The sequence below is a fragment of the Neolamprologus brichardi genome, chromosome 23 (genome assembly GCF_056152115.1).
Source record: "Neolamprologus brichardi isolate AB-2024 chromosome 23, ASM5615211v1, whole genome shotgun sequence".
Taxonomy (NCBI): domain Eukaryota; kingdom Metazoa; phylum Chordata; class Actinopteri; order Cichliformes; family Cichlidae; genus Neolamprologus; species Neolamprologus brichardi.
The window spans coordinates 23,451,562-23,478,426 of record NC_142125.1 but is presented as its reverse complement, the minus strand read 5'-3'; the positions used below and the strand labels follow the sequence as shown (position 1 = coordinate 23,478,426).

Below are 26,865 nucleotides of genomic sequence, written 5' to 3'. Positions count from 1 at the left end.
TTTCCACAACAACACACAAAGCACAAAGCTCCAAACCAGTGAGTGGCATCAGAGCGGTTTTAAATAAAGGGCTAATAAGCATCACACAACAGGACACACATTGTTTAATTGGCCTTTAATAAAGATGATTCCGTCCTTCAAATGCTGCATTATTAAATGTTCCTTATTTATTCCACAGTGTAAAAATATCTTTTGCACAGATTTCTGAAAGGCTCAGAGTTTTCAAACTTTAAATCTTTCACTTTCAGTTTTCTGTGAACTCCATGGACACAAAGTGTGACATTAAATCCTTATTTATACTTCAAAAAAGATGAAAACGTGCTTAAGCAGCTAAAAAGTGAAGTCCGGATAGCACAGACATTCAGAATCAAATTTATATGGAAAAAAAAAAGTGTCATTAAGGGAAAAAAACAAAAACAGCCGAGTTTGATAGCAAGGTTCACCATTTCATTCATCATTGAAGAGAGAAAAAAAATCAAAACAAAACCATGTGGGAATTAGAAAATGTAAGCTTCACGTCATCTCATGTCCTCAAAATGGCCAGTAATATAAATTAAAAGCTACTGTTCCCTTTGAAAATCCTACAAGCTCAAGAAACTGAAACAGATTTTGACAAGGCAAGACAGAAACCCTGCAAATAAACTTTGTGGTGTTCTCCAGGGCTCTATTTGAGGACTCCTGTAACTTTAGAATAATCACAGCCTTGTTTTCACAGAGGAGGGTCCCGCCTGGTGTCACAGTGTTTGCTGTATTACAAACAAAATGAAAATACAAAGAAACACTTCATGCAAGGGAGTATGTTTTAAAAACATACTTTTCCAAAAACAAGAAAACATTTTGACATCCGTACAGTACATCCATGACTTATGTTAACTTACTTAACCACTTTGTGTTTTGTTTGGATTCACCGAAAGTAGAAGAAATCAGTAAGTTAAAAATCAAAACAAAAAGAAATTTCAGGACAACATTTCGATTGAGATGTTAGCACATCGTTTACCAAACAGTCACAATAAAGGATAAAGCCTAATTCTTCATCATCTTTTAACATATATTCATTTTTTAAATACACACTTTTGCACCCAATCATGTTTTGTTAATACATTTTGGTGTGTAGGTAGATACGTAAAGATGATATGACTTCTTCTGTCTCAGATAAGATATCTGAGGAAATTGTATGAATAGTAGACTTTGCATGTGGCGTAAACCTCAAACCCTCTGGGTGAAGTTTTCGGGGAAAACGCCTTTGGCTGAAATATCTTTCTTCTGAAACCAGTGAGACTCCTTCAAGCCCATGAGCCAGCCATCATCCTACAGACACACAGAGTACAATCAAAGATTAAACATAAAAAAGTTTTATAGAAACTATTTTTCTTTTTACATCATACAGCTCAAAAATAATCACAGGAAAATATGTTACAATTAAAAAAAACTCTAGAAAGAGATTATACAAAGGGGAACACAAAGCGTAAAAAATATTTAGCTGAAAAAAAAGAAAAGAAAATGCCTCAATATAAATTCAAAGACAAGTCAGATAACCTTTTCCTGTCATGTATAGTGATGGTAAAAAGAAGGTACTACTAGTAAAAAAGCATCCTGGTCTTTAGCAGGGTTTAAAATTTGGTAAATACAGCCTCAGGTAAACTACATAAATGACTTGTAAAATTGTTATTATTCATCTAAGAAAAAAAAAGTACATCTAAAATTCAACCAATAAGTATGAACATCTCTATGAACGCAGAAGTTTGGGTAGTTTGCTGCTTTACTCATGAGCATTCAGGAGTGTGTTAACACAATGCCAAAGAGAGAAAGACAGCAGCAATGATCACAGAGAAGCAACCGTTGCCGCCCACAGGACCTGGACACCTTACAGTCATCAAGTCGACCATGAACCACTAAAGTGTTCTAGAGTAAAAGATGTGGTGAGATGCTTTTAAATCCTCAAGTTTGAGTAGACGTGGCTAGTCACTTTAAATCAAACTTGAATGTTTTTTTTCCAGAAAATGTTTGATAATGTGTCGTTAAGCTGAGCTTATTGACGCTATGAGCTGCAGTTCAACATGGTGGCGTTGGAGTCAATTTCACAAGATGAGGAGCTCAATAGCAGGACATGCTAAAGCTGTATTTTGCCCGTGTGTGCTATATAGTCATCTCAGGCACACCATCTGCTGTTCAAACCTTTTGTTTCCGAGGGGCTGCTAACGAAAGAAAGATGACACATGGAGGAGGATCTAAATCAGCTTGTTTCAGACAGAGAGCAAACTGATGGGTTCCGGTATAGGATAAAAAAAGAGTTATTTTGAACTGTGGATCATGCAAAGCTACTCTAGTGTAGTGCAAGAATAAAAACAAGAAGCTGAAATAAGCAGAATGAGTCCACTTAAACTGACCTGTTCATCTGGGTTGTCAAAGGCCAAAACCAACACCAGGTCTCCCATCTTCAGTTCCAGCTCATCACCATCAGTAGCAGCATAGTCGTGTACCGCTTTCACCTGGAGAAAACAAAACAAACGTTTCCCATTTACATCTGATTTGCATATGAAGTCTGTAAAACTGAATCTTTTTAGAAGGTGCAGGATGTTACCTTCCTGTAATTAAGCATAAAAATTTGGTTCACTTACCTTGTAGAGGAACCCTGGAGGGAGTTCGCCATCTGAGCCATTGGTCACCGCACTCTGGACCAACAATACACAGAAAAATCGAGATATATAATTCAGGAAGTCTTTGAAATGCTCCATTTGGTTAATAATAGAAAGGTTAGAAGTATGATAGAGTAAAAAGTAGAACAAAGTGGAAGAAAAGAAGATCAGGAAGATGGCTTTTTAGGGTGCTTTCCCCAGATTTGAGGGATTCTTGACTTTTCAGCATCTAGCTGAGGTCCCACCTGCCCCAATCCATCCAACTCTACCTGTGTGTATTGATCATCACCCCAGCCCCCCTGTTCCACATTGGCACCGTCGTTGTCCCAGTTGGGCTCGGTGTATGGCTGAGCCACATAGTCTGTGTCGTCAATCCAGCCCTCCTCACCCACCGCCGTCTCTGCCTCATCCCAGCCAGGCTGACTATAACTTTGGGCGTTGCTTTGGCTGTAATCCCATCCACCTTGGGCTTCTTCTTGGTACTGGTCATCATCATACTGCTGTTCAACCTCTGTGGCAGTCTGTTCTTGCTATAAAGGTCAAGCGTTGTGGAGCATTGTGACAGGTTTGTAAGCATAAAGGTTGGGTAGGTGGATGGATGAGGGTGGCAGAGGAGCATTTGGGTTTAAAGAGTGTAAGAGGGTTGTGCAGGGCATTAAAAAGGAAGGTTTTATAGCATGAAAGGAAGAATTGAAGAGCTTATTTCATAGTCCACAAATACAGAAAAATGTAAGAAAAAAAAAAGTGTAGTTGTGGTTTTCTAAGAGAGCCCTTAATTAAAACATAAAGAACCCATGCTTACCCATGAGTCCCATGATGCCTCCTTGCATGGAGCAGTAAGAATTGAGACAAGCAGTGAGACAGAAGAGTACAAAGAATCTTTTTCACAACGATTCATGCAAGTGCACAATTCATGTGATTTAGCCCCCTTTTAAAAGAATAAACTAAGCCAAACTTCAAAAACCAAACACATTGCATAAACTGTTGATGCACTAATCTGTTATTTGCTTGCATTATGAACCTTGAGAGAACCCTATAAGCACCAATCACTGTTTTTGGGCTAAATCTGGTATTGCCATTCGAGGTTTTTTTCAATCGTCGCTTTTTAACCACTTTTAATCAAAGTCATCCTCAAAGCCTTCTCAGCCTGTTTTTGTTTGATGGGAAAGAGCTAATAAATACTAAATCCAAAACAAAGACAACAAAGGAGAACCAGCTGAATGCATGAAAATGTTTACAGAACAGCAAAGACATTTCCAGGATATCCCTCTATTGTCAAAAATCAATGAACATCACCAGTCAGTCGATCTGCATGCAAAGCAAAGCTGGAAGAACTTAGACATGCAGTGAAGAGGTTAGATCTTTCCAAATAAAGCCCAAACACACACCAAGAGACTGCAGTTACATGCAGTCAGAATTTTATTTATTTATTTATTTTTACTTCTAAGCTTTTCAGATTTAGCTGTAAGTGGTAATTACAACAGCCGCACTTCTGAACGGTACCCTACATTTTTCTTTTTGCACCATTAATTAATGTATTTATTTTTACATAAACTTTTTGAGCCTTTTGCCTTAGATAGTGTTGGGGTGGAAAGTGGAGGCAAAGGGCCTCAGGTTGAGCTCGGGTTTAACTTAAACACAATCCCTTTACCTGGGCAAAGCACACCCACCTGGGGAGCTGTACAGGTAACGGCCTGAAATACATCCACATCCCAGTCCAGCAGGTTCACCCCTGACCAGGGCTCACACTGCTTCACACACACACACACACACACACACACACACACACACACACACACACACACACACACACACACACACACACACACACACACACACACACCAAATCCATGTTAGGGACGTGTAAAAGTGGAGACTGTTTACATTTGCTAGCGTCTGATGATTTAAGTGATGCTGATGTTCTTTTAAACCAGCGACTCCTCAAGTCTATGCTGCTGCTGCACCCTAGAGGATCTTAAAGTTACTGCAGGTGGGTCATGAGGGTACTTTATAATGAATGCATTTGTAATTTCAAACTTTGTAATTTATCAGTATTCATAATTTTAAAGAGTGAACTTTTTTCCTTTTTCGTGTACCTCCGATGTGCCCGTCTGTCAGGGTCACTCTAAAGTTAAACCTTATTCCCTATTTCACTTTACTTCCTGTTTTATTTTGAAGGTTAGATTCTGGTGTTTTTATGTCAGTCTTTATCAGGCCATTGTTGTATATGCTTTGTTTTCTTCTACTGATTCTCTGTGTTTGTAGATTTAAACTTTTCCTTCCTTCTTTGTGCTGCGCTGTGTTGTTTTTTTATTAGATTAGTAAATAAGGTGCCATTTTGACATTGTCATTTTCAGTCTGCATTTGTTTTTCTGCAGGGATACACTTTATTACCAAAGATAACACTAACATTAAGACTAAGTTAACAGTGATTTTGAATGAGGTTTGGGATTACGTTGTTCCTCAGGGCTTTACCCCAGGCCTTTTTTCCCCCTCACTCAGATACCGTAAAACTCGAGTTTCCTGTCAATAATGGAAACACATATCAGTGTGTTTTACTTAGTAGTGACTTTATCTTCCTATCTTCCCCGACCTAGTCTAACAAGGTATTTCTGTCAAAGTCATACAGGATACCCAGAACATAGACATTTTGCAGTCAGCCTGACCTGCAGCGTCGTGGTCGTGGAGTCTGTGTTAGTGTCATGCACTGAGGGCTCATCCTCAAATGGGCTGACATTTTGCTGTTGCTGGTTCGGAGATGGCGTCATTCTTGGTGGAGGCCGACTGGGAGGTGGGCCAGGAGGCGGAGCAGACCTCTGTACATCCAGGAGGCGTTAAATCAAAATCACACAGCACCGTACACATGCAAAAGCAGTGAGGGATACACAGGCATGGTAGTAAACAGAAGTAATGCGTGTGTGTGTGCGTGTAATATGATGTTGCTTTAGAGGTTAGGGAATTCATTTTCTCACAAATTTGTTTGTTAGTGTTTGTTAATCATCATAAAAATGAAATACTAACTAACAACTGACAATCTAATTAAAGTGCAAATACATTCAAACATCCATAGAGACAAAGATCATTTTAATCACATTTTAAGTTGATTTTAAAGAGACGTTTACAGCAAAACTTCCTCTAATGATTTGTTACATTAAAAAAAAAAAAAGGATTCATCTTATTTTTTTGACATTTTAAGATTTTATGAAACCTTTTAACATTCAGTTTAGGGTGTTTGGGGATTATTTAGTTTTTTATTTTTTCATTTTACCTTTGGTGCTGAGCTGGCCGACTCACTGTGGTTGGCTCCCTCACTGAGACAAGACAAAAAGAGACAAAGAAAGAGAGAGAAAAATGAGGGGGAGAGGAAAAACAAGGGAGGACCTGAGCAGGAAATTACTCTGCACAAATAATAAAACATTAAAAGAATTTAAACCATACATGCAGTTCTGAGGTCTGTCCACAAGAAGGCAGCAATGAACTTTAAACGAACCTCTGTATCACGATTTCAAAAGCGTGCACATGACATCACAGACTTTGGTTATCGGGTATCAAACAACACAAATAGGAAGTATTTAATGTGATTTAAAAGGTCACAGCTTCTTCATTATTACTAACAGTTTGGCTGAATTTCTAATGTGTACTTGCAATGTAGAGATGGAGGGATGCCCACATACAGGTTCCAATCTAGGCTGGTGGAAGCACCTGAAAACTCCTGCACAGTTTAGATAAATGCTTTTGTACTATATAGATACTATATGTTATTATTCTATATTTTAGCACCTCTGAGTCAGTGAACATGATAATCAACCAGAAAAGCAGGAGGATGTTGTGCCCATCTTTTATATACAGTCTGTAGCCAGAATCAAGCACATGCATCACTTCAATCTTCAGACATGAATCAGGTGGTTGCATGAAGAACACTCATGCTCATCAGCTTGTTTCCCACCAGGTGACGCCTTAAAGAGCAACAGATTTTACCTCTTTGCACAGTCTTCTGTCTTTGACGCTGCAGTAGCACCTTTTCTGCAGCAGGGGGCATCGTGATGGACATTACTCTCCTTTCCTTTGCATGTTGTTGATCTTTTTTAAAAAATTATTATTATTATAACTTTATATTATAAGCTTACTTGATTTGCCTCTGCTCCTCCAGTTTGGTCATGATGTCATTCAGGTTTTCACTGAGCTGTGGAGACGCACAGAGGGCGTGTCGATTACAAACTGATCAGCGTTCACTTCAATGTGATCAGTTAGTTTGACTCACTTTGCTCATTTCTTTGTGGAACTTCTCCCGATGACCTGCCAGGCTCTGGAATGTGTTAACATAGACGCCAACACGCCTACAAACACACACGCACGCACATTTTTAAAAATTTGATCTAAGGTGTCAAAAAAGATTTAGATGAAGAAGATGACAGTTTTTGACCTGTCCCAGAGTGCCGGAAGCTCGTCCTGTAACTCCACATTCAGCTCCTCAAAAATTTTCTGAGCTCGGCCCAAATCCTCCTCCGCCTACACACACACACACACACACACACACACACACACACACACACACACACACACACACACACACACACACACACACACACACACTTAATAATGGCAAATTTCAATGTCTTTAACACATCTCTAAATAAATAGAGTTTTCCATAAGCACACAAGCATGCAGGCAAATACAGGGTTTCATACAGGAGCTACTGCGAGGGTATAGATGACACAAGCAGAATGCAAACACTGCTGACTGGGAATCAAATTAAAATTAAGGCCTGCAGACATGATCAGCAGAGTCATTTTAATGAGTAACCACAGATCAATGTAGCTTCCAGGTCTGAAAAGTGAAACCACCACGGAAGAGTTTTTGTTCTAGAGGGCAGTAGGGGTGGGGTGTGTGTGGGAAGGGGGGGGGGGGGGGCTTTATGACCTCACTAAGTCACTTTCCTGGTGAGTCTGAGGTCTCAGTCGCTAGTCTCAGGTCATACTGCATAAAACACCAAATTAATTGTAAATTATGGTCACTATTAGAGTCAGAAAGAAGAAACACCCAGGATATGCCTGTTGGCTAAAGAATTGCTATTTGAACTGACAAGAGCACACAATGCACTGTGTGCCCATCTAAATCGAGCTGTATATAAATGTTGGCCAATGTTGGCATAACAACAATAACACAACACACAGACTGATGTATAAAAAGCAGATAAACACATACACTTTTGAGAAAATCCTTGTTTTACACAATGATGACGCAGGGCAAAACATTTAAAGAAGTGGCATTTCTCAAAAGACCTACAGTATGTGGATAGGACCTGAGGTCTCAATCTTTTACGTCATCTACAATACTGTGCTAGTAGGAAGACGAGAAATGCAGCAACAGTAACAAGTTCTACGACTTTGTTTACTTTTCTCAGAGGCCTCTGCTTTTCTTGTACTCCGGCAGTATCCGACAGATCTGGCAGCATCGATCTGATGCTGGGAGAATCCCAGCTGACTCACTGGCTGACGACTTGTCTGTCACAAGTTGCTGTGAAATAACTCCACGCTTCACAATGCTGATCATGTCAAAGGACCTGGGTTACAGTTTTCAAGGTGAGGAGGGGGTTGTCAGTGATGAACCAGAGTTTCACCTGGTTGTAGGAGAGGTTAGTCTGAGCCACCTGGTGAGCTGATATCAAACCCTGAGCCCAGCTGGGAGCCGCCATCTCCAACAGGGCTGCTGGCTAACCACACACACCATGCAAGAGAGAGAGACAGAGAGAGAGAGAGAGAGGGAGGAGAAGAAAGCAAACCAGAATTCAAGACAAATGCAAACATGTTAATGAGGATTTAGTTAGCGAGAGGTTCCACGAGTTTAACAAACACTAATTAGTTAAACAGTCATTTTGATCCTTTGACTCGAGGTGGTGTAAGGACCAGTGTTTTTTTAACCCTCTGTGAGTGCTGTGCTCCTGCAGTATGATGAGGAACTTTTGCTGATTAGTACATAAGTAAAATATGATTAGGTCAAATACAAGATTTACCTTTTGCCTTCACACATTGATGATGCCATTACATATAACATAAAAAAGTCAGTCCACCTTCAGCCAAAGACTCTGAACTGTTCCATTAAACATGCTCAAACACACACAAACGTGCACACACTCTCAGTGACGGTTACCTTGGCGATCTTGGCCTCATCCTTCTTTTTGCCTTTCTGCAAGGAGGTGAAGTGATGGCGTGCGCTGTCAAAGTCCACCAACTTCCTGTCGCGCTTTGCTATACGAGCCTGCAGGAGAACACAGCTTTAAATATGTTTAAAGGGTTTAATGTCATACAATACTGTGCAAAAGTATCAACTCAGCCCTTATTTTATTTATGTTTTGTGAGGAAATAGAGACATGTTTATTGAAACGTGCAAACATACATGTAAATACAGCATTTAGGGCAAAAACAGAGTTTGTACAATTCTATAAGTCAACATTTGGTCTGTTCTCTGTCAACATGATCCCACACTGCTTCAATAATGTTGAGGTCCGTGCTCTGTCGAGGCCAATCCATGACTGATAGTGCTCCACTGTGTGTTTTTATTTCCAGATATGATTTTACTGCATTGGCAGTGTGTTTGGGATCACTATCATGCTGAAAAATGAAGCTGTTGCCAATTGAATGCTTTCAGATGGTTTTGCATGGTGGATTAAAATCTGATGGTACATTTCCGAGTTCTTAATTCATCAATTTTAACAAGATCTCCAACACCATTGACTGAAATGCAGCTCAAACCATGACAGAGCCTCCACCGTGTTTTACAGATGGCTGTAGGCACTCACTGTTGTACCTCTCTGCTGATCTTCTCCAAACATACAATGCTTTGGATTAATCAATCCATCAGATCTGTTTCCACTGATTTTCAGTTCAGTCCAGCTCTTGTGTAATTTTCATACCTCACCCTTTTCTCCCTGTTTGCCTTCATTAAAAATGGCTTCTCGATAGCCAGCCTTCCACTGAGACCATTTCTGATGAGGCTTCAGTGAACAGTAGATCATCAGCTTAAAGTCTGGATGCATCTCACATGTCCTGAATCAGATCTTTGCTGGATTTTATTTTTTACTGTTTCTTACGGACAGGACAGAGACAGTTTTTAGATCTAAGACTTCTTCTTTTGTCCTCGACTTGTCCAGTTTCCTCAAATTTTTTAAAGACACACTGCACACCATGCTGAGATATGCCAAGCCTTGAATTAATAGTTCTTTGGGAATCAGCTTGTTGATACAAATATACTATTTTAACACAGTTTGACATTTTTCATAGATTCAGCTGAAGAAATGGGAACAAATGATGTTTTTGCATCAAGCTGCTAGTAACAAAGTGCCTAAAGATTCCATTTAAATCTGGTTCTTTGCTAAGTTATCTGTTATGTGCAGACACAGCACTGGATTGTCCTTTGACTTAGGAATCTTTTGTATGTTTGAAACAGAAAAAAAACATTCCTCTGAAAGTGATCAGGTACAATGACTTGAATGTAAATGAGTGAAAAAACAGCCAATGTCCTAAGGAACACTTAGGACACTGAAAGATCTTCGGAAAACCTGGAGAAATATTGCTCAAGAGCACTTTAAGGAATTACTACAACGTCTGGTTCAATGAGCGCAAAAGGTAAAGAAATGAGGGGTGGCTCAAGACTTTTGGAAATACTATATAAGAATCAGCACAAGATTGTCAACAAACATCATGTAGTGTTTACATGTGTAAGAGATGTCTTTAACATAGGAGCAAATTATCAGTTTTTAAAGTTTCAAGAAAAGAGGATTTTCAAATTAAATCCCAGTGCGTCTACACACTAAACAGATTTTTATTATCCACTTGCAAGTTCAGCGGGTGTTTGATAATCTTTCAAACACTGCATTTCATTCAAACACAGTATGACAAACACCTTTTATTTAGAAAAGCCAACATGTGCAGTTGTTTTTGTCCTGTGGTTAATTTTCAGAAACACGCTCACCTTGATGTCAGGAAACTGAGACAGGTACATATCCATGTTCTGCAGAGATTTGTCCGTGATGCTCTGATGGTAATCCAACCACATTGTGTCTGTATCCTGAAACACATAACACAATTACATAAACATCTACTTTTCTTTTTTTTTACTCACTCTTACATCCTCCACAGCACTTATTCTTCTATTTTTTCTGACATTTTAATTTGTAGATGATTTTTGGGGACCTGCTTTTTTTTTTTCTTTTATAGTGGTATAATAGTAACTGTAACTGTGGCCTTTTTTAAATTAATATTAAGACAAAGACCAAAATGCCATTGGTAGAGGGCTGCAAACATGCTCATTTCTGTTGTGAAGGTGCACATTTTAACATGCTCTGGGGACTGACTCACTTTGGAGCCAGTCTCTAGTGGCTATCCAAAGTACTGCCTCTCCAAAGGTTGGCACTTAATTTGGTGTCCTCTGTGTCTATTTATTGCACAAAAACACCATTTTTTAACCTGTAAACAAGTGTAAAATGGATCTGATTTCCAGAGGTTAACAACCTGTAAACTGCCTTGCATTTGCATTTATGCAGGTCACTGCTCATTTACTTTGAAAGGCTCATCTGGACCCATGTGCTCCCAGCTTTCTCGGCTTGTAAAACTAAAGTAAACTGGAAATCCATATCAACTCCCAGCTTTTCCTGAATGTTTCCTGTACTTCCTTGAAATCCTGTTCATTGAACAGCTACAGTTTAGAGTGCTGCTCACAGTTTTTACACAGTGTTTAGTTGTTGTTGTTTTGCCTGTTAAATGGTTATTGGCCGTTGTTTTTCAGTCTTTCTGATGATTTGCATACTATTAAATATCCGCTACCGACCAGAATAAAGTGATCCTAAATGCTTTTCAGACAGCTATTCTAGGTTGTTTCTGGATATGTCGCTACAGTAAAGTCTGTTAAAGAGTCTACACTAAAACCAAACTAAAAGCCCCTACTTCACCAGCGTGTCCCACAATGATCACCAGAATTAGTTTTAAGCTTTTACTTTCCATCGGTCATATGTTTAAAAATTCAAGAAGCTCACCAGTCTGAGCTTTTTGGTAGAAGTAAAGACATTTTCTCTCTGTTTTGATTTTTAAAACAATCTGTCCTGATGAGATCTGTGGGACACACTCAAAGTTTTCTATATTTTACCTCCAGGTTAATGTCCATCTCCTTCTCTATCAACTCCTTCAGGGTGGAAGGAGAGAGCCATGCAGTTAAGAAAAAGAAATTAAGTATGTTAGCGGGAAGAAAAAGAAGAAAAAGCCATCGAAGAAAGAGTCACACAAGAGAAATACAGTAATGTATGGAGGACCACAGCCACCTTTTAAAAATTATTGAACACATAAATAAGTAAATAAATAGATAAACAGAAACACAAGTGTTTTATATTTCTTTTTCATATTTGGTGGAATAGCATCTTTATTATTTGTTTGTTTATTTGTTTATTTGTTTTATTTTGGTGGTTATGGCCCTCCATAGACTGAAATTTTTATGATATTTTTGTTATAATCAAACAGCTATATCATTTAGCTAATGAACGGATGCTGTTACAGAGAAGAGAGCAGTTCGGGTGAGATGTTTTTATTTCCTTTCTCACCTCAGCCAACGCGTCCATCTCCTCTTTGCCAAACCAGTCCGGTTCGTACATGTCCGCCAGACAGTCCTGCAACCGCCGCGACGCGTCATGCATGGCTGAAACATAAACAGAAAAAACACACATAATTACACACAAGATGACCAGAGAAAAATAATTTACGCTCTTGATTGTAATTTTACATTTTGTTTTGTTTCTCATAGTATTGCTTGTCTCTTGTTGTTTTGGTTATCTCTGCAGGATTCTCGTGTTGAGTCTGTTTTTTTGTGTCTTTATTATCACTTTGATCCATATTTTTTGGTCACTTAACATCTCTTTGTAGTAGAAACATGTACAACTAGTCCACTAGTCAATTAAATACTGTCTCTTTGTGGCTGAGTTGTGTTGTTCCTACACACTTCCGGTTTGCAGTAACCGCACTCACAGTTGATTGTGGAGTATCTACAAACTGAGTTGTCAAAGGAGCTTGCAAAGAAAAGCGTCTGGACTTCTTTAAGTTACTTGAAGATGTTTCACCTCTCATCCGAGAGGCTTCTTCAGTTCTAAGGTCAAATGGTGGAGAGTCCCAGATATAACCCTAGTGGGAGTGTCCCCCCACAGAGGGACAAAAGGACCCCCTGATGATCCTCTAATCGCCTGAGCCAAGGTGTGGAACTGGGTGTGGGTCCCAATCAGCCAGAGTTTCGGGTGAGTTCATTGTGAAACCTGGCCCCACCTTATCATGCGAATTCCTGAGGTCAGATGGCCCAGGATGTGAGTGGGCGTTAAGGCGTCTGGGAAGGGATCTCAAAACTGGATTATAGATGGCAGAGAGTTGGTGTCGTAAACCACCGCCTCTGTTCAAAGATGGTCGCTCACAGTGGACATAGATGCTTCTTTCACTCCTCTTTCAAACCATCTGTCCTCTCTGTCCAAAATGAGAACATTGGCATCCTCGAAAGAGTGTCCTTTATGCTTAAGATGCAGATGGACAGCTGAATCTTGTCCTGTGGAGGTGGCTCTTCTGTGTTGTGCCATGCGCTTGTGAAGTGGCTGTTTGGTCTCTCCAATGTAGAGGTCTGGGCATTCCTCGCTGCACTGTACAGCATACACCACATTGTTAAGTCTGTGTTTTGGCGTTTTGTCTTTCGGGTGAACCAGTTTTTGTCTGAGTGTGTTGCTGGGTCTGAAGTACACCGGGATGTCATGCTTGGAGAAAACCCTCCTGAGTTTCTCTGATACACCGGCTACATAGGGGATGACAATGTTGTTGCGTCTGTCCTTCTTATCCTCCCTCGCTGGTGTCTGATCTTCTTTTCTGTGCCTCTTTGCTGACTTTAAAAACGCCCATTTAGGATAGCCGCACGTTTTGAGTGCTTCCTTTACATGTGTGTGTTCCTTCTTTTTCCCTTCAGGCTTAGAGGGAACATGTTCTGCCCGGTGGTGTAGGGTCCTAATTACTCCAAGTTTGTGTTCCAGAGGGTGATGGGAGTCAAACAGGAGGTACTGGTCCGTGTGTGTGGGCTTCCGGTAAACTTCGATGTTGAGGTTGCCATTCTCTTCAATGTGCACAGCGCAGTCCAAGAAAGGCAAACAGTCATCCTTCGTGTCTTCCCTGGTGAACTTGATGTTTTTATCCACAGCGTTGATGTGCGCAGTGAAGGATTCCACTTCTTGTGTCTTGATTTTGACCCAGGTGTCGTCTACATATCTGTACCAGTGGCTGGGTACTCTTCCTTTGAAAGAGCCAAGAGCCTTCCTTTCCACTTCCTCCATGTAAAGGTTGGCTACAATAGGTGACACGGGGGAGCCCATGGCACAGCCATGTTTTTGTCTGTAATAGCCTTCGTTGTATTTGAAATATGTAGTGGTGAGGCAGAGGTCTAACAGTGTGCAAATCTGATCGGGTGTGAAGTTGGTCCTGTCCTCCAAGGAGCTGTCTTCTTGTAGTCGTTTTCTGACAGTCTCCACTGCCTCCGTGGTGGGTATGCAAGTGAAGAGAGAGACTACATCAAAGGACACTATGGTTTCATCTGGATCCAGGGTAAGTTTCTGGACCTTGTCAGTGAAGTCGGTGGAGTTCTTGATGTGATGTGGGGTGTTCCCCACGAGAGGAGCAAGGATGGTAGCAAGGTGTTTTGCAATGTTATAAGTGGCTGAGTTTATGCTACTGACTATGGGTCTGAGTGGGACAGCTTCCTTGTGGATTTTTGGAAGTCCGTAAATGCAGGGTATGGCATCCCCTGGGTAAAGGCGGCGATAAGTAAGGCGGTCAATGATTTTGTCCTTTTTAAATCAATCTTTTTTCAATCAATCTTAATCAATCTTTTTAAATCAATCTTAACGCCCACTCACACCCTGGGCCATCTGACCTCAGGAATTCGCATGATAAGGTGGGGCCAGGTTTCACAATGAACTCACCCGAAACTCTGGCTGATTGGGACCCACACCCAGTTCCACACCTTGGCTCAGGCGATTAGAGGATCATCAGGGGGTCCTTTTGTCCCTCTGTGGGGGGACACTCCCACTAGGGTTATATCTGGGACTCTCCACCATTTGACCTTAGAACTGAAGAAGCCTCTCGGATGAGAGGTGAAACGTCTTCAAGTAACTTAAAGAAGTCCAGACGCTTTTCTTTGCAAGCTCCTTTGACTACGATGACCTGGATGACTGAGAACCTTCACAGACATACAAACTGAGTTGTTGTAATGGTGACATGCTGTTGCAGCCAGGCTCAAATTCAGTGAGCTCTTTAGAAGGACCCATTCTTTCACAAATGTTTGTAAAGACAGACTATATGAAAGCTTCAAGAAACCATAATAAATGTGTCTGTGTGCAGCATGTTTTGGTTACAATTGACTTAACAAGTGATATGAACCGACTGGAGAGTTCAGCATCAAACAAACTAGGTGCTTCGCTATGATACATGTTAAAGCACAGCATGTAGCCTTTTTGCCAACTTACTTTTCACTGCTGCCAGGTACGCTTTCAGGTCCTTCTGCAGTTTGGTGCCTTCTCCCTGAAACAGGAAGCACAGTGAGCAACAACAACAATGTTTAAAACAAAAAACAAAAATTGAATGGAAATAAAAATGAAAACTACAATTAGTAAAAGCAATTATAAAATTCAAGCAAAAAAACCCCCACTGAAACAGAAAGTACAATGCGTTACTTTATTGTGAAGGGTAAATCACACAGGAAGTCACTGTTGAGGTGCTAGGGATGCTAAAAAGCCTATGACCTTTGGTTTAACTTTAGTTTAATATGTTATGTTTCTTCTATGCTGCCCAGCACTAATGTTAACTGGAAAATTACAAGAGTTGCAACAACTATTATTAATCTAATTAAACTACTAAGCAGATTTATTTATAAATGCTAATTAGAGGATAAACTAAAATAAAGCACTATGATAAAATATGTTACGACATTAACAAGTGCAGTTTATGGGCATCAGCAGCATCAGAGGTGCGGAAGTTAAAAATGTCTCCAAACCATCTGCTTGTTGAAGTTGGCCACCATCTCCTCAAAGACAACATCTCGGGTCTCATCTGCTTTGCCAAGCTTCTGCAAGACCTGCAGAGAACACAAGAGGACACGGTGATTGATCTAGTCACACATTTTATTTCTGTGGCTATTTTAGATCTATAAGTGGAGGTATGTAGCGGTCTATTTTCAGGCCACTGTCATAGCCAGTTGACGTCTGTGGTTAACACCAGCTGTGTGTGTCAGCTTCAGAGAGGACATCTGAGTTAAAACTTGTTTTTAAATTTCAGCTTGAACTCAGAATTAGGATTAGGGTGTTTAGTCCTGGAAGGACGAAAACAAGTTTACACAGCAAATCCATGGAGCCCAAGGACTTAAGGGGACCTGTGTGCTAGTGAATCACTTTAAATTTCACTTTAAATTTCATGTTGGAAAGCCGTTTACTAAATAGTAGGTTCAACATACCATATACCCATAAATTCATTCAGTTGCAGCCTTTGTGGTGTTTGTGGTGTTTAATGGTAAAGAATACAAGAATTTTCAAATATAGGCTCAATTTGCAAATTTGACAGAAAGTCCACAAGTACAAATAGATGATTTTACCTTTGTTACTGATGCTCAACAGGGAAATACAAAGACATTAGATGTTATTGAAAAAAAAACTTTAGACCCTCACAGTCAATTGTAAAGAGGTCCAAAATATTCTCCAGGAAATATTACACCTGGGACTTGATTGCACAGTACGCAGTGATGTCATGCTCATTACAACCCGCTCCAAGAAGATTAGGTATGCACACCATTAGTTACCATGGCAATGTACCCAGGTAAGAATTGGGTAGTACAGGATTCCCTAATGCACCCTCTGGAAGTTACACACCAAAAAACCCCCCAAAATACACATAAACACATATAAAATGAGCACAAAACAACCTGGAAGAGATGCAAATGCATCACAGTACGATACAAAAAAATGCAAAACTATACATTTAACATAAATAGAAAGAGGCAAAAACACCCACAAACAAACATGAAGAAAAATTAAGCCAAATAGTTCCTGTTTACATGAAATGCAAAATAACCCAAAAAAGGATATATGAATTTTTTTTCATGGACACAAAACATGACCACATTTGAAACAGAAAAAAACAGACAGAAAATAACCAAGAAAACTAAAGTACAAACTAAATAACTGTAAAGAAAAAATGTTTAGTAACCAGAATAAAAATGAAAAATGACCAAAAAGGACAGAGAAAATTTTAAAGACAGGTGCAAAAGCAGAAGCAGAGACAAAAAGGGACCACATGTAAGAATTAAGGACATTACTGTTTGGTCGACTATTTATTTGTTGTAACATTGCTTCAGATGGTGCCACATTTGTAAGAAAGATGCATTTGAGGGTTGACCAGTAGAGTTGAGTATGTGTGTTTGTGCTCATGAAAAACCTGCCAAATGTTTGCTGCCAAAGCCAAACAGCATGCCAAAATATGAAAAACACCCAAAGCAAGACAAGAGATGCAAAAATGAAGTGAAAGAGAATAACCAGAAAGAAAAGAAAAATTTCCAGAAAAATTCCCAAAGGATACAAAACAACAAAAAGAGATGCACATCAAAATACTAAACAAGCGCAAAGTGAAGCAAACTTTTTACAAAACAACTAAAAATATGAAAAAATAGACACAAATTCAAAAACTACAGCAAACAGAAACTAAATGACAGGAAAGAGACATATAATAACCCAAGAGAGATTCAAGCTGAGCACAGACAGAGAAATAAATGGACTAAAAATAAACTGCAAATGACACAAACCAATGAAAAATAATAAAAAACAACTAAATGTAAATGCAAAGCAGTGAAAAAACCCCCCAAACAAAACAAACAAAAAGCTGAAATTTAAAGCAGATAGAAGCAAACTGATGGCAACAAAGCAGTGAGAACACATTCATGTTCCAGTCCTTCTATAAGTCATGAACCAGCTGTATCACAATACATCTGAGTGCTGTGTGTGAGACATCTTTAGAAGAGAATTCACTTCAGCTATGGCATTTTTTAAAATTAGGGCAGAGTCAGCATGTGTGAGGTCAAAGGTCAAAGCCTCTGTGGCCTGTGACCCGACAACGTTTTTCAATTTTCTTTCTATATAATGTTTGCTACTTTTTATTTATGTATTGTTTTATGTTTCATATAAATATATTTTTAGTTTTATTTTCTAATGATTTTAATTAAATTGATTTTTTAAATTAATTTTAATATTAATAATAATTGAATTTCTGGATTTTTGTATGTTTTGGGTTTTTTTTTGTTTGATCTTTTCTAAACAGATTCTGTTATTGGTCAGTTATATTTTCTAGATAGTTTTTAAATGTTTCCCTTACTTTCTGAATTTGTTTCTACAAGTGCTTTTATTTTATAGTTTCTTATTTTGTTCAAAAGGTAATTTAAACAAGAAATGTATCATTTATTTACTGAATTTCTTAGTAATGAAAAGTATAAGTGACATCTTTCAGGTTCTTTTGGCTTCAGTTTTTTTCTTCTGTTGTTAGTTGAAGGTCAGCAGCTAATCTGATCAGATGACTGACTGCAAGCACATGGACGAGCATCCACACCACCTCCACCTCCGCCACCTGCCGCCCTAATCCTGTGACGGATACACAAACCAGCATCAACACTCAGAGGGGACTTCCCCACTAGTCTGTTTATAACTCTCCAAGAATATAATCATCACACATCCGGAAAAACTTGTTCTTCATCTAAAACATGCACGCTGAAGAAAAGCGTAAAAGTCATGGTCCATTCAAGTCAGTAGAGAAAAAAAAAATCATGAATCAAACCCGAGTTTTGCTCTGTAATGGTTCGTGACTGTGCTGGTTTATCTATCTTTGCGAGGACCTGTGCAAATCTCCAACTACATCAGGACACTTTGGTCAGTCCTCGTAGTGGGACAAACCTCCAAAGACCTGTTTCAGGACTTAGTCTTAGGTTTCGGCTCATGATCACAGCAGCATAACGTCCTCGCAAAGACAGATGTACAAATGTGTGTCATAACTGTCCACTGCATATTGGTGTTGAGTTTCAACCTCCCCAAAATACACCCGGAGCACACACAGAGGGAGTTTGAGGGGTATTAAGAGTGACGAGGAGGAGGTCCAGGGGCAGCTAAATATAGATTCACCCTCCCATGAGCCCCACCCATAGCAGCAAGGCATGCTGGGAGTCCTGGGAGGGAGGACAAGTGTTCAAGCCAAGCAGGGCGACTTCGAGGTTTGGTAAGTTTGGAATCCAATTACTAATTTTAGAGAGCTAAAATTAGTGGACTTATTATTAGGCATTAATTTGTAAGATAAACTAATTTTGTTTCGTTATTTTTTATCTAGATAAATTACGTTAACATTTAAATACTTCATTTAAAAATCTCACATTCTGGTTTTATTTTTGTTTTTTTGTAACATTTTAGCAAAAGAAAAACACATTTTAAAACATTTAGTGTCTCTAAATTTTTAGTATATTTTGAATTTCGTCTTTTAATTACTGTGATTTATTTATTGTTGATATTATTTTCATTATTCTTTAAAATTCAATAGAAGGAAGGAAACTATAAATTAATATGAAAACACTTAAAATCATTTTTGTGTTATTTCTCCATTATTTCTTATAACAACTCTAAATTTCATATTTTAAAAATATGAAAATAAAAATCAGAGTATTTGTCTTTCTTCAGTCCGATGTAAACATTTTAAATTTACTCTTTAGACCGGAGGGTGAACTGATTAGAATTTCATGGCCAAAAGCCAAAGATGAAGACGACCATGATGAAGGCCTTTGGTAAGGGCTGATTTGCTGATAAGAAGCACAAATGTAGAAAAGAATGAAAAATTATATTTTAGATCCTAAAGTTCTGGACATGACTGCTTGATGGAGGTGCACATGAAGCAATTATTCTAGTTATTCTTCTTCTTCTTGTTATTATTATTATGAATAACCACATTATTAGGTTATCATTAGGTAACAGTTCTATTAACATTGCATTTTTAAAGCAGTTTCATGGAAATTGAAATGCTTTTTAATGCCTCATTCTTATTGCCCATTCTGTAATCACAGTATTTTGCTGTATCTTTTCCTTTTGACTATATTGGTTGTCAGTCTGTTTCCTAACTCCAAATGCAATTTAGAGTCAAATCTTTTGTTTTATCAAGTCCAGAGCCTCAAAACCTGAAAACAGCGTTTTCAATCATAGCCCAGATCCTGCAATAAGGCTTTTGAAACCTGAGCCTCAAGCATTCACAAGAAAATGGTGACTGAGGTCTTTAAAGCAACCACGTACAAACAGACACAGTTCAGAAAACCAACAAACTTTCAAATCACAGAGTGAGTAGCTGATGTTTTAAATTGAATAAATGCTGGAATAACTGTGATGAATAAAAGTGATGAATAAATCTTTTCTTGGGCTTAAATAAAGTTGGTATGGTACCACTATGGAAAACTGAACCAATGATCAGTATTTAGCCCATTTTTTTTAAACTAAAGTAGCACTGAACTTGAACTAGTTCAGGCAGTTTGACAAAATTACTTAAAGGTGGGAATAACTATCCATGTAGAGCAGTTTAGGAAGAGATTTGGGATAAAGTTTTCATTCGGTGAGGTGAAGGGAGCTCAGGTGGGGGCGTCGACAAAACATTAGGGCACTGGTTGGTGTCACAGGTTGCGTCCACTTTGACTCCAAGTGCCACAACAGGTCTCCAGCTGTTTTCTAAAGAGCACCACCTCCACTGCCACTACGCTCACCCAGATTCATCTGTGGGGAATTTTCCCAGCATGCTATTCATCACAGCTGACTGGATGATATTATATCACTATGACAGTCATGGCGGCACCCAGGAAAGTCTCCGGATTGTTGGGCCAGCTGGTCCGAATCAAATTATTACTGTGCACCCGGCCGGGACCCGAGTCGAACCCAAAGTGCAGCAGTAGAGTGTGTGTGTCTTTAAATTTAAGCTTTTAAGCAGTATTTTCTCAGAATTTTCAGTTAGTCCCTCAACAGTTTGAGATACAAGTGCAAAATCTTGACTCATCAATGACAAAAAGTGTCTTTGTTTTGCTTTTTTAGCTTTTAATCTTCCATATCTTTGTCTGCAGCAGAAAGGATGACTTAAGGGGTCATTTCTGTAAAGCTTTGCACCATTTTCTATCTGCCCAGAGTTGCTTTTGGAAACAGTGATCTAGCCAGAAGATTTTAGGAGCTTAAGACCAGATATTTCCCACCTGAAGTGGTGAAGAACAAAAACAGAGCAAGAACAGAGAGAATAACAGAGTAGTGTTCGATTTATATTCCTGCTTAGCACAGCTTGATGTGAATAGTTGCAGCTGACTGGTTAATGGCTCAATTAACTGTAGTAAGCTTTAATCGTATCTAGCATGCTCATAATGCTAATGCAACAGGTGGTTTTCTGTCGGTGTATACATTTGAGGTTTATGTATTTTTATAGTACATCAAAAAATATTATTTTTTAAACATAAACATTTAAGTAAAATGCATTTGAAATATATTAAATCAAGGTTTTATTTATTTATTTTAAATAATGAATAATTAAAGAGAATATGCTTGTTATAAACTGAATATATACCAAATTCCATTAAGTTGTACATATGTAACAATATTAGATGTAAAATTTACACGCACAAAGTAACCGATTTGGACATTCATATTTTTTGAGTGTATAAGAATCAGTCAGTTTTACAAGCGTCTCTTCTTCCTTTGCTTCAAGTAAAGTTTCAACCTGCAGGATTTTGGTCTGCATATTTAAAGCAGTCTGATCTCTCTGCTGTGGATGGGAGGACAGACACTGGAGTTTAACAACGTAAAGCGAGCGTGGAGGGCAGCGTGCCAGCAGACAGACAGCTGAAGCCAGCCCCTCCCTCCTCCCCTCCGCCTCCGCTGCCAGCCTTCAGCGGGAAGATGATACTCTGACCTTCCTCTTTACTCACCGCACCACAGCTCAAGGACTGAAAGCTCAGGGACAGAAAAAGCTGCCGTCTTTCTGATTTCTTCTGCTGCATGAATGCCAAGATGAATTTCCAGAAAACAAACTGCGTATTTCCTGTGTTTTAAAATGCAATCCACTATGTTTTCTTCTTGGACACTGAAATCAGCCAAAGACTTTTTGGTAACCGTGTACCATAAATATTATTAAGAAAGTTGACTGGACTTTCATATGTGCTGGTATTTTCGTTTTTTAGAAAATAAAATCATAAAAAATAGTTATTAAACCATTTTAAACAATTTAACAAATACTCTTGATTTGATTAATTTGACTTTGAGGTATAATTCATTGTCTGCTTGCTTCATTTATTGGTGTTTGAGCTGAATGTTGGATCTGGATATAATAAAATTTCACTCGCTGATCAGGTGTATTGACAGACCACAGCTTTAGAAATTAAAGCCACTTTATCAATCAAATCAAGTTTGCTGCAGCTGGATAAAAAACCCCTGTGCTGATATTTTAACTTGATTACTATTACTGATTTTTAAAGAGTACCCTCCACCTAAATAAGCTCTCCCATTCAGACACGGGGAACATGTGTCCCCGTGTCTGAATGCATGGATGCATGGATGCCATTTCATTCAGCAGCGAGCGACAGTGGCAGCGGCTGCTATTTGAAGTCCATTCAAGAGAAATGATCAATCAGGCTCTGGTGGCTCAAACAGCAGAAGGGCAGCACCATTTAAATTATGCATCCATATAGCCAGTGTTGCTATGAAAAAGTACGAAAAACATATTTGCTGCATTTTTAATATAATGACATGTAATTTCATTTTAAACTTTATTGTTATATGAGACAAACTTTTTCCCAACATAAGAAGTTATTTTGTTATTCTATTCGTGTTCCTCAGTGGAGGACTCCTACTGACTCCAGCTGCTTGATGTTGGCGTCTACTAGACAAAATAACAACAAATTTAATTACACATTTATGTTCCCCTCAGGTTAAACTGGTTTATGTTTTGGATCCCATGATCTTCGGGTGCACTTTATGCACACTCTAACAAAGCTAAACACATTTCCTTGAGTCTCAAATAGTCATATTTCATCCAAATTTTCAGCTGCTCCTTTATTTCCTGAGGAGTCAGGACAGCAAATCTTGGGTGGCATCCCAAAGCAGAACAGAACATGCGAGCTATAGGTCCCTGTCATTAAACCACTGCAGAAAAGAAAGATCAGGACCTATTCTGATCCTTTCCAGCTCTTTATCCTTTTTACCTGGGCTTTGCATGAGTCCCAATTTGAAATAATCCTTATTCATCTTATTCCACACTCCCTCAGTGCATCCTCTGTCTGAAACAAGCCATCTGAGCTCCTCCCTCTTTAAGAAAGTTTTCTTCTGACTTGTTACTCCTCACAAACAGAAGGTTCAAACAGCAAATGGGTGGGGCTTCTGTGGTTTAGATGACCATGGTATGTGTTACATTACATGGATCCATAAGCAGAAAATAACTGTGTGAAATGTAGAAATTAGGGCAGTCTGTCATCTGAGCTTTTGGTTTTCAGAGCTACTTATGCATAGACTGATCTCATTATCTGAAAATTTGAGCATGATTAATATAAACATCCACCACTGCAACAGGAGAACATGACAGAACATAAACAAATGCAGATCAGGCTCTTTCCAGATCTGAGTTTTATTTGTATGCCAATTTACCCACTTTCACTCAGCTTTTAAAATCTTTACCTGATGAAAACAATTTATTGCAGTTCTTGGTGCCAAGTGTGATGCGACAAGTTATCAGGTATTGGGGGCAATTACTTTTGCACACCGGGGCAGGTGGGTTTGGAAAATATTTTTCCCTTAATAAATGAAGTCAACATTTAAAAACTGCATTTTGTAATTGCTCTGGTTATCTTTGTCTGATATTAAAATGTTTTGGATGATCTGAAACATTAAAGTGTCACAAATATGCAAACAAAAATGTAGAAAACTGAAAGCTACGGTCTTTCTGGAGAGCTCCTGTTGCGTTTCCAGGACCATACATTATATTTTTCTCACCACTGACACGTAACACTCAGCAGAAGATTAAGCAAAGTCAAACCTGACAATAAAAATGTGTGATCTGTGTTGCTCAACTGAATAAATTGCTGTCGGCCTGTGTCCTTATTCTTTATGCTAAGCTAACACAGTTCCCTACTACCAACACTGAACAACTTCTTCACCCAATTTCTGGTCCTGATTTTCAAGAACAATTTGTTGTGTTTATATTTTGAGGAAATTAATTTAACTTTTAGGACTCAAAAACTAAAATGGCTTCAAAAGGTTTGTGGTGGCTAGATTTAAAAGTGACTGTGGCTGCACGCTTGTGTCATTTTGGGGAGGAAATCTTGAAGACACAGCAACTGAGATTTACAGTATGTGTGAAATCTCTACGACCGACTGACTGACAGCACTCCTGGTGTGGCCCTGAGGTGATTACAGGTTAAGACCTCAGCAGGCTTAAGTAAGAAGAGTGATTAGTGCAGACAATAATAACTCAGAGCTGAACACAGACTGTTGATCAGGTTTCATTTGGTCACTTTTACAACCATTTTCTCTCTTTTCTTTCTGTTTTTAATGAAAGACTTTAAAGCCTTTTAAAGTGGCACCTAGATTGCTCCCCAAAAACCAATTACAAGCACGGTGACAAAAAATTATCACAATGAAATACTGTTAACCTCCTTAAAAGACAGATTTGACATATTTTAGAAATACTTTACAACTTTCTTTATTTAAAATATTTTAATATTATTAAATGTTATTCAACAGTCACATTCCATAAATTCCGAGCTGAGGGGTTTGCGACAAACCCCTCAATCTATTTTAAGGAATTTTAAAGGATTTTAATCACAAAGGGGCATTTCTAAATGTAAAATTGGCCTTTAACTTGTTTAAAACCTAATGAAAACACGCTTATATAAAACAATCTATTAGTTCCCCCAAATTAGGAATTTATCCCAATGGCTCAGATGTTACCCCATAAAACACTTTCAATTGTGCCTTAAGTATATTTAAAGCACTCTGATATATTACAGTCTGGTAGCTGGCATGTATAAATAATTTCGTTGATTTAAAATACTTCATACATCAACTTTCTTCTGTGCCTTAAACCCCTTTATCTAAAATACCTAAATATGAAGCAGTCTATTGGATCCATATTGTTTTTATCTCAAATGCTCTATTTAATTAAGTAACTGGTGGCTTCCAAACTATTGACAGTTTACCCCTTAAGCCTATCTAAACTATAGTTTAAACCATTGAAAGTACTTTTGAGATATTGCAGTTTGATAATTGTTATTTAAATACCACAACCACCTGATTTTTACCTTAATTTCAAATGTGTTTAAGACTATCACTGAACTGTATTCTAACTGTGCCATAAATCGACCCATGACTGATGAATAAGGGATTAACTTGCTTATATTTGGCAAACCCCTCAATCTACTGTGAGGAGTTTAAATGGGTTTTAACCACGAGAATCACCTCTGGGGTTTATTTTAAACTCTTTTTAAATTCTACAGTACAGTGGATCCAATTTGATATGTTACAGACTCTTAATATAACTCTGCGGTTTGCCATTAATAGCAAACAGTTGAGTGATAAATATAGTAAGTAAATGATTAGCTGATTGACATTTATTGTAATGGGTGTTAACCACAAAGAGCACCCTTGTATATGATTTTGGACCGTTTTTAAACCCATTCATTGGCTACACTGGACTTTCACATTAGTTAAAGATATTAGAGCACTACAAATCACAGATGGCTTCCATGATATATGGAATTTTTACCCCTTAAAACCACCTTAAACTCTACATAGCTTGCCAGTGTTTGATAATAACCCAGCATTCAAACTTCTCATCCATATATGGTAATTCTGGCCTCCTAAAAACACAATGGAAACAGCTTAAATGCTAACATTCAGGGTTCAAAAGGCTCCAAACAATTGGGTGATGTCAAAGTGGTTGCATCCATCTTTTATCTACAGTTTATAGTTTCCACCTAATTAAGAGTTAAAAGCCTTTTAAGAGGTCTTTCATGCTACTGGAGATTTTACCTCATATACTGTAAAAACTATTTAAAGTGCTTTTTTTTTAGTAATTCAGGAAACAGGGCAAAAGTAAAGATTCAACCTGGAGGAACAAAGGAACAAAGAGCAGTCTGGTTCCACCTGGAAATACATTTTGTTCTACTGAGTGGAAATAATGTCACTGTGCTACATTCAAGCCTAGAAACTTATTGTTTTGCTTTTATAATCTGGAAAAGAGCATTTAAAAGGATGCACCAAAACAAAAAAGGGGGATTTGGACCATTTTGTCCTTCTGTAACTTGTGGCTAAGTTGCCCTGACATGACAACAAAAGTTTGAGGGGGAGCGATCAAATTTCAAATCAAATTTCAGGGGAAGGGCCATCCCAGGCCCTACTTTTAACTCAAGGTTTTCATTTATTAATACTGTGGAATTTAAGATGCTATTAAAAAGGTTTTAAATCTCTTAATATTTTATGAAATACAGTTGCATGCGGTTTGGATGTTTGGTGAATATATTACGACGCGGCAGTCGATTTAATGGGACAGGCTGATCCAAACTGAAACTTTCCTTAGAGAAAACCTTTTTTGTAGTCCGTTAACTCTCCCTCGTTTGAAGGTACAAAGTTATGGGATCCTGTTTCACGCCAGGACACTGTGTCCCGCTGCCATGCGAGCCTCCTGTGCTGATCGGCTGAATGAAAAGTTGACCACTCTTACCTTCTCCTGCGCTCTGGTAAGCCTCTTCTGGACGTTGATGGCCAGTTTCCCGGCGGTGACCCCTTTCCCTATCTCGGCCATGTCGCGCGTGGGACTCCCCTTTGGTGTCAGGACCAGCGAAGAAGGAGAAGTGCGGCTTAAGTTGTGCCTCTTCTGGATGCCGACGGTGCGTAAAACCCCTTCAGAGGGACACTTGGCTCGCTGTGCGTAACTCTAATCCTGCTGACAGCTTCTTAAAGGTGCAATGCGTAATTTAATCCAATTTGCGTTTAGTAAAACCAAAACAGAAAAACTGAACAGTTTGGTGAACAAGGAGGAACAGATTCAGAAATCGTCCTGCTCTCGATTCTAACTGATAATTGATAGACACACTTGGGCTCGATATGGAGAGATATTAAGTTTCCCCTCAGTCATCCTC

At 38.7% G+C, this 26,865-nt stretch overlaps 1 protein-coding gene across 1 annotated transcript; it reads right to left on the bottom strand.

Annotated features, from left to right (window-relative positions):
- bin1b (bridging integrator 1b) lies at nt 1-26,865 on the bottom strand. Its single transcript, XM_087835954.1, has 19 exons — nt 26,448-26,865; nt 15,694-15,774; nt 15,167-15,221; nt 12,227-12,321; nt 11,779-11,814; nt 10,609-10,704; nt 8,788-8,895; nt 8,258-8,350; nt 7,060-7,145; nt 6,898-6,973; nt 6,764-6,819; nt 6,615-6,659; nt 5,905-5,947; nt 5,303-5,452; nt 3,439-3,459; nt 2,906-3,166; nt 2,619-2,672; nt 2,388-2,489; nt 1-1,308 (listed from the first exon to the last, which is right to left on the bottom strand). Exons 1-19 carry the CDS (start codon nt 26,526-26,528, stop codon nt 1,207-1,209), a joined length of 1,641 nt encoding a protein of 546 aa, XP_087692080.1. The 5' UTR covers nt 26,529-26,865; the 3' UTR covers nt 1-1,206.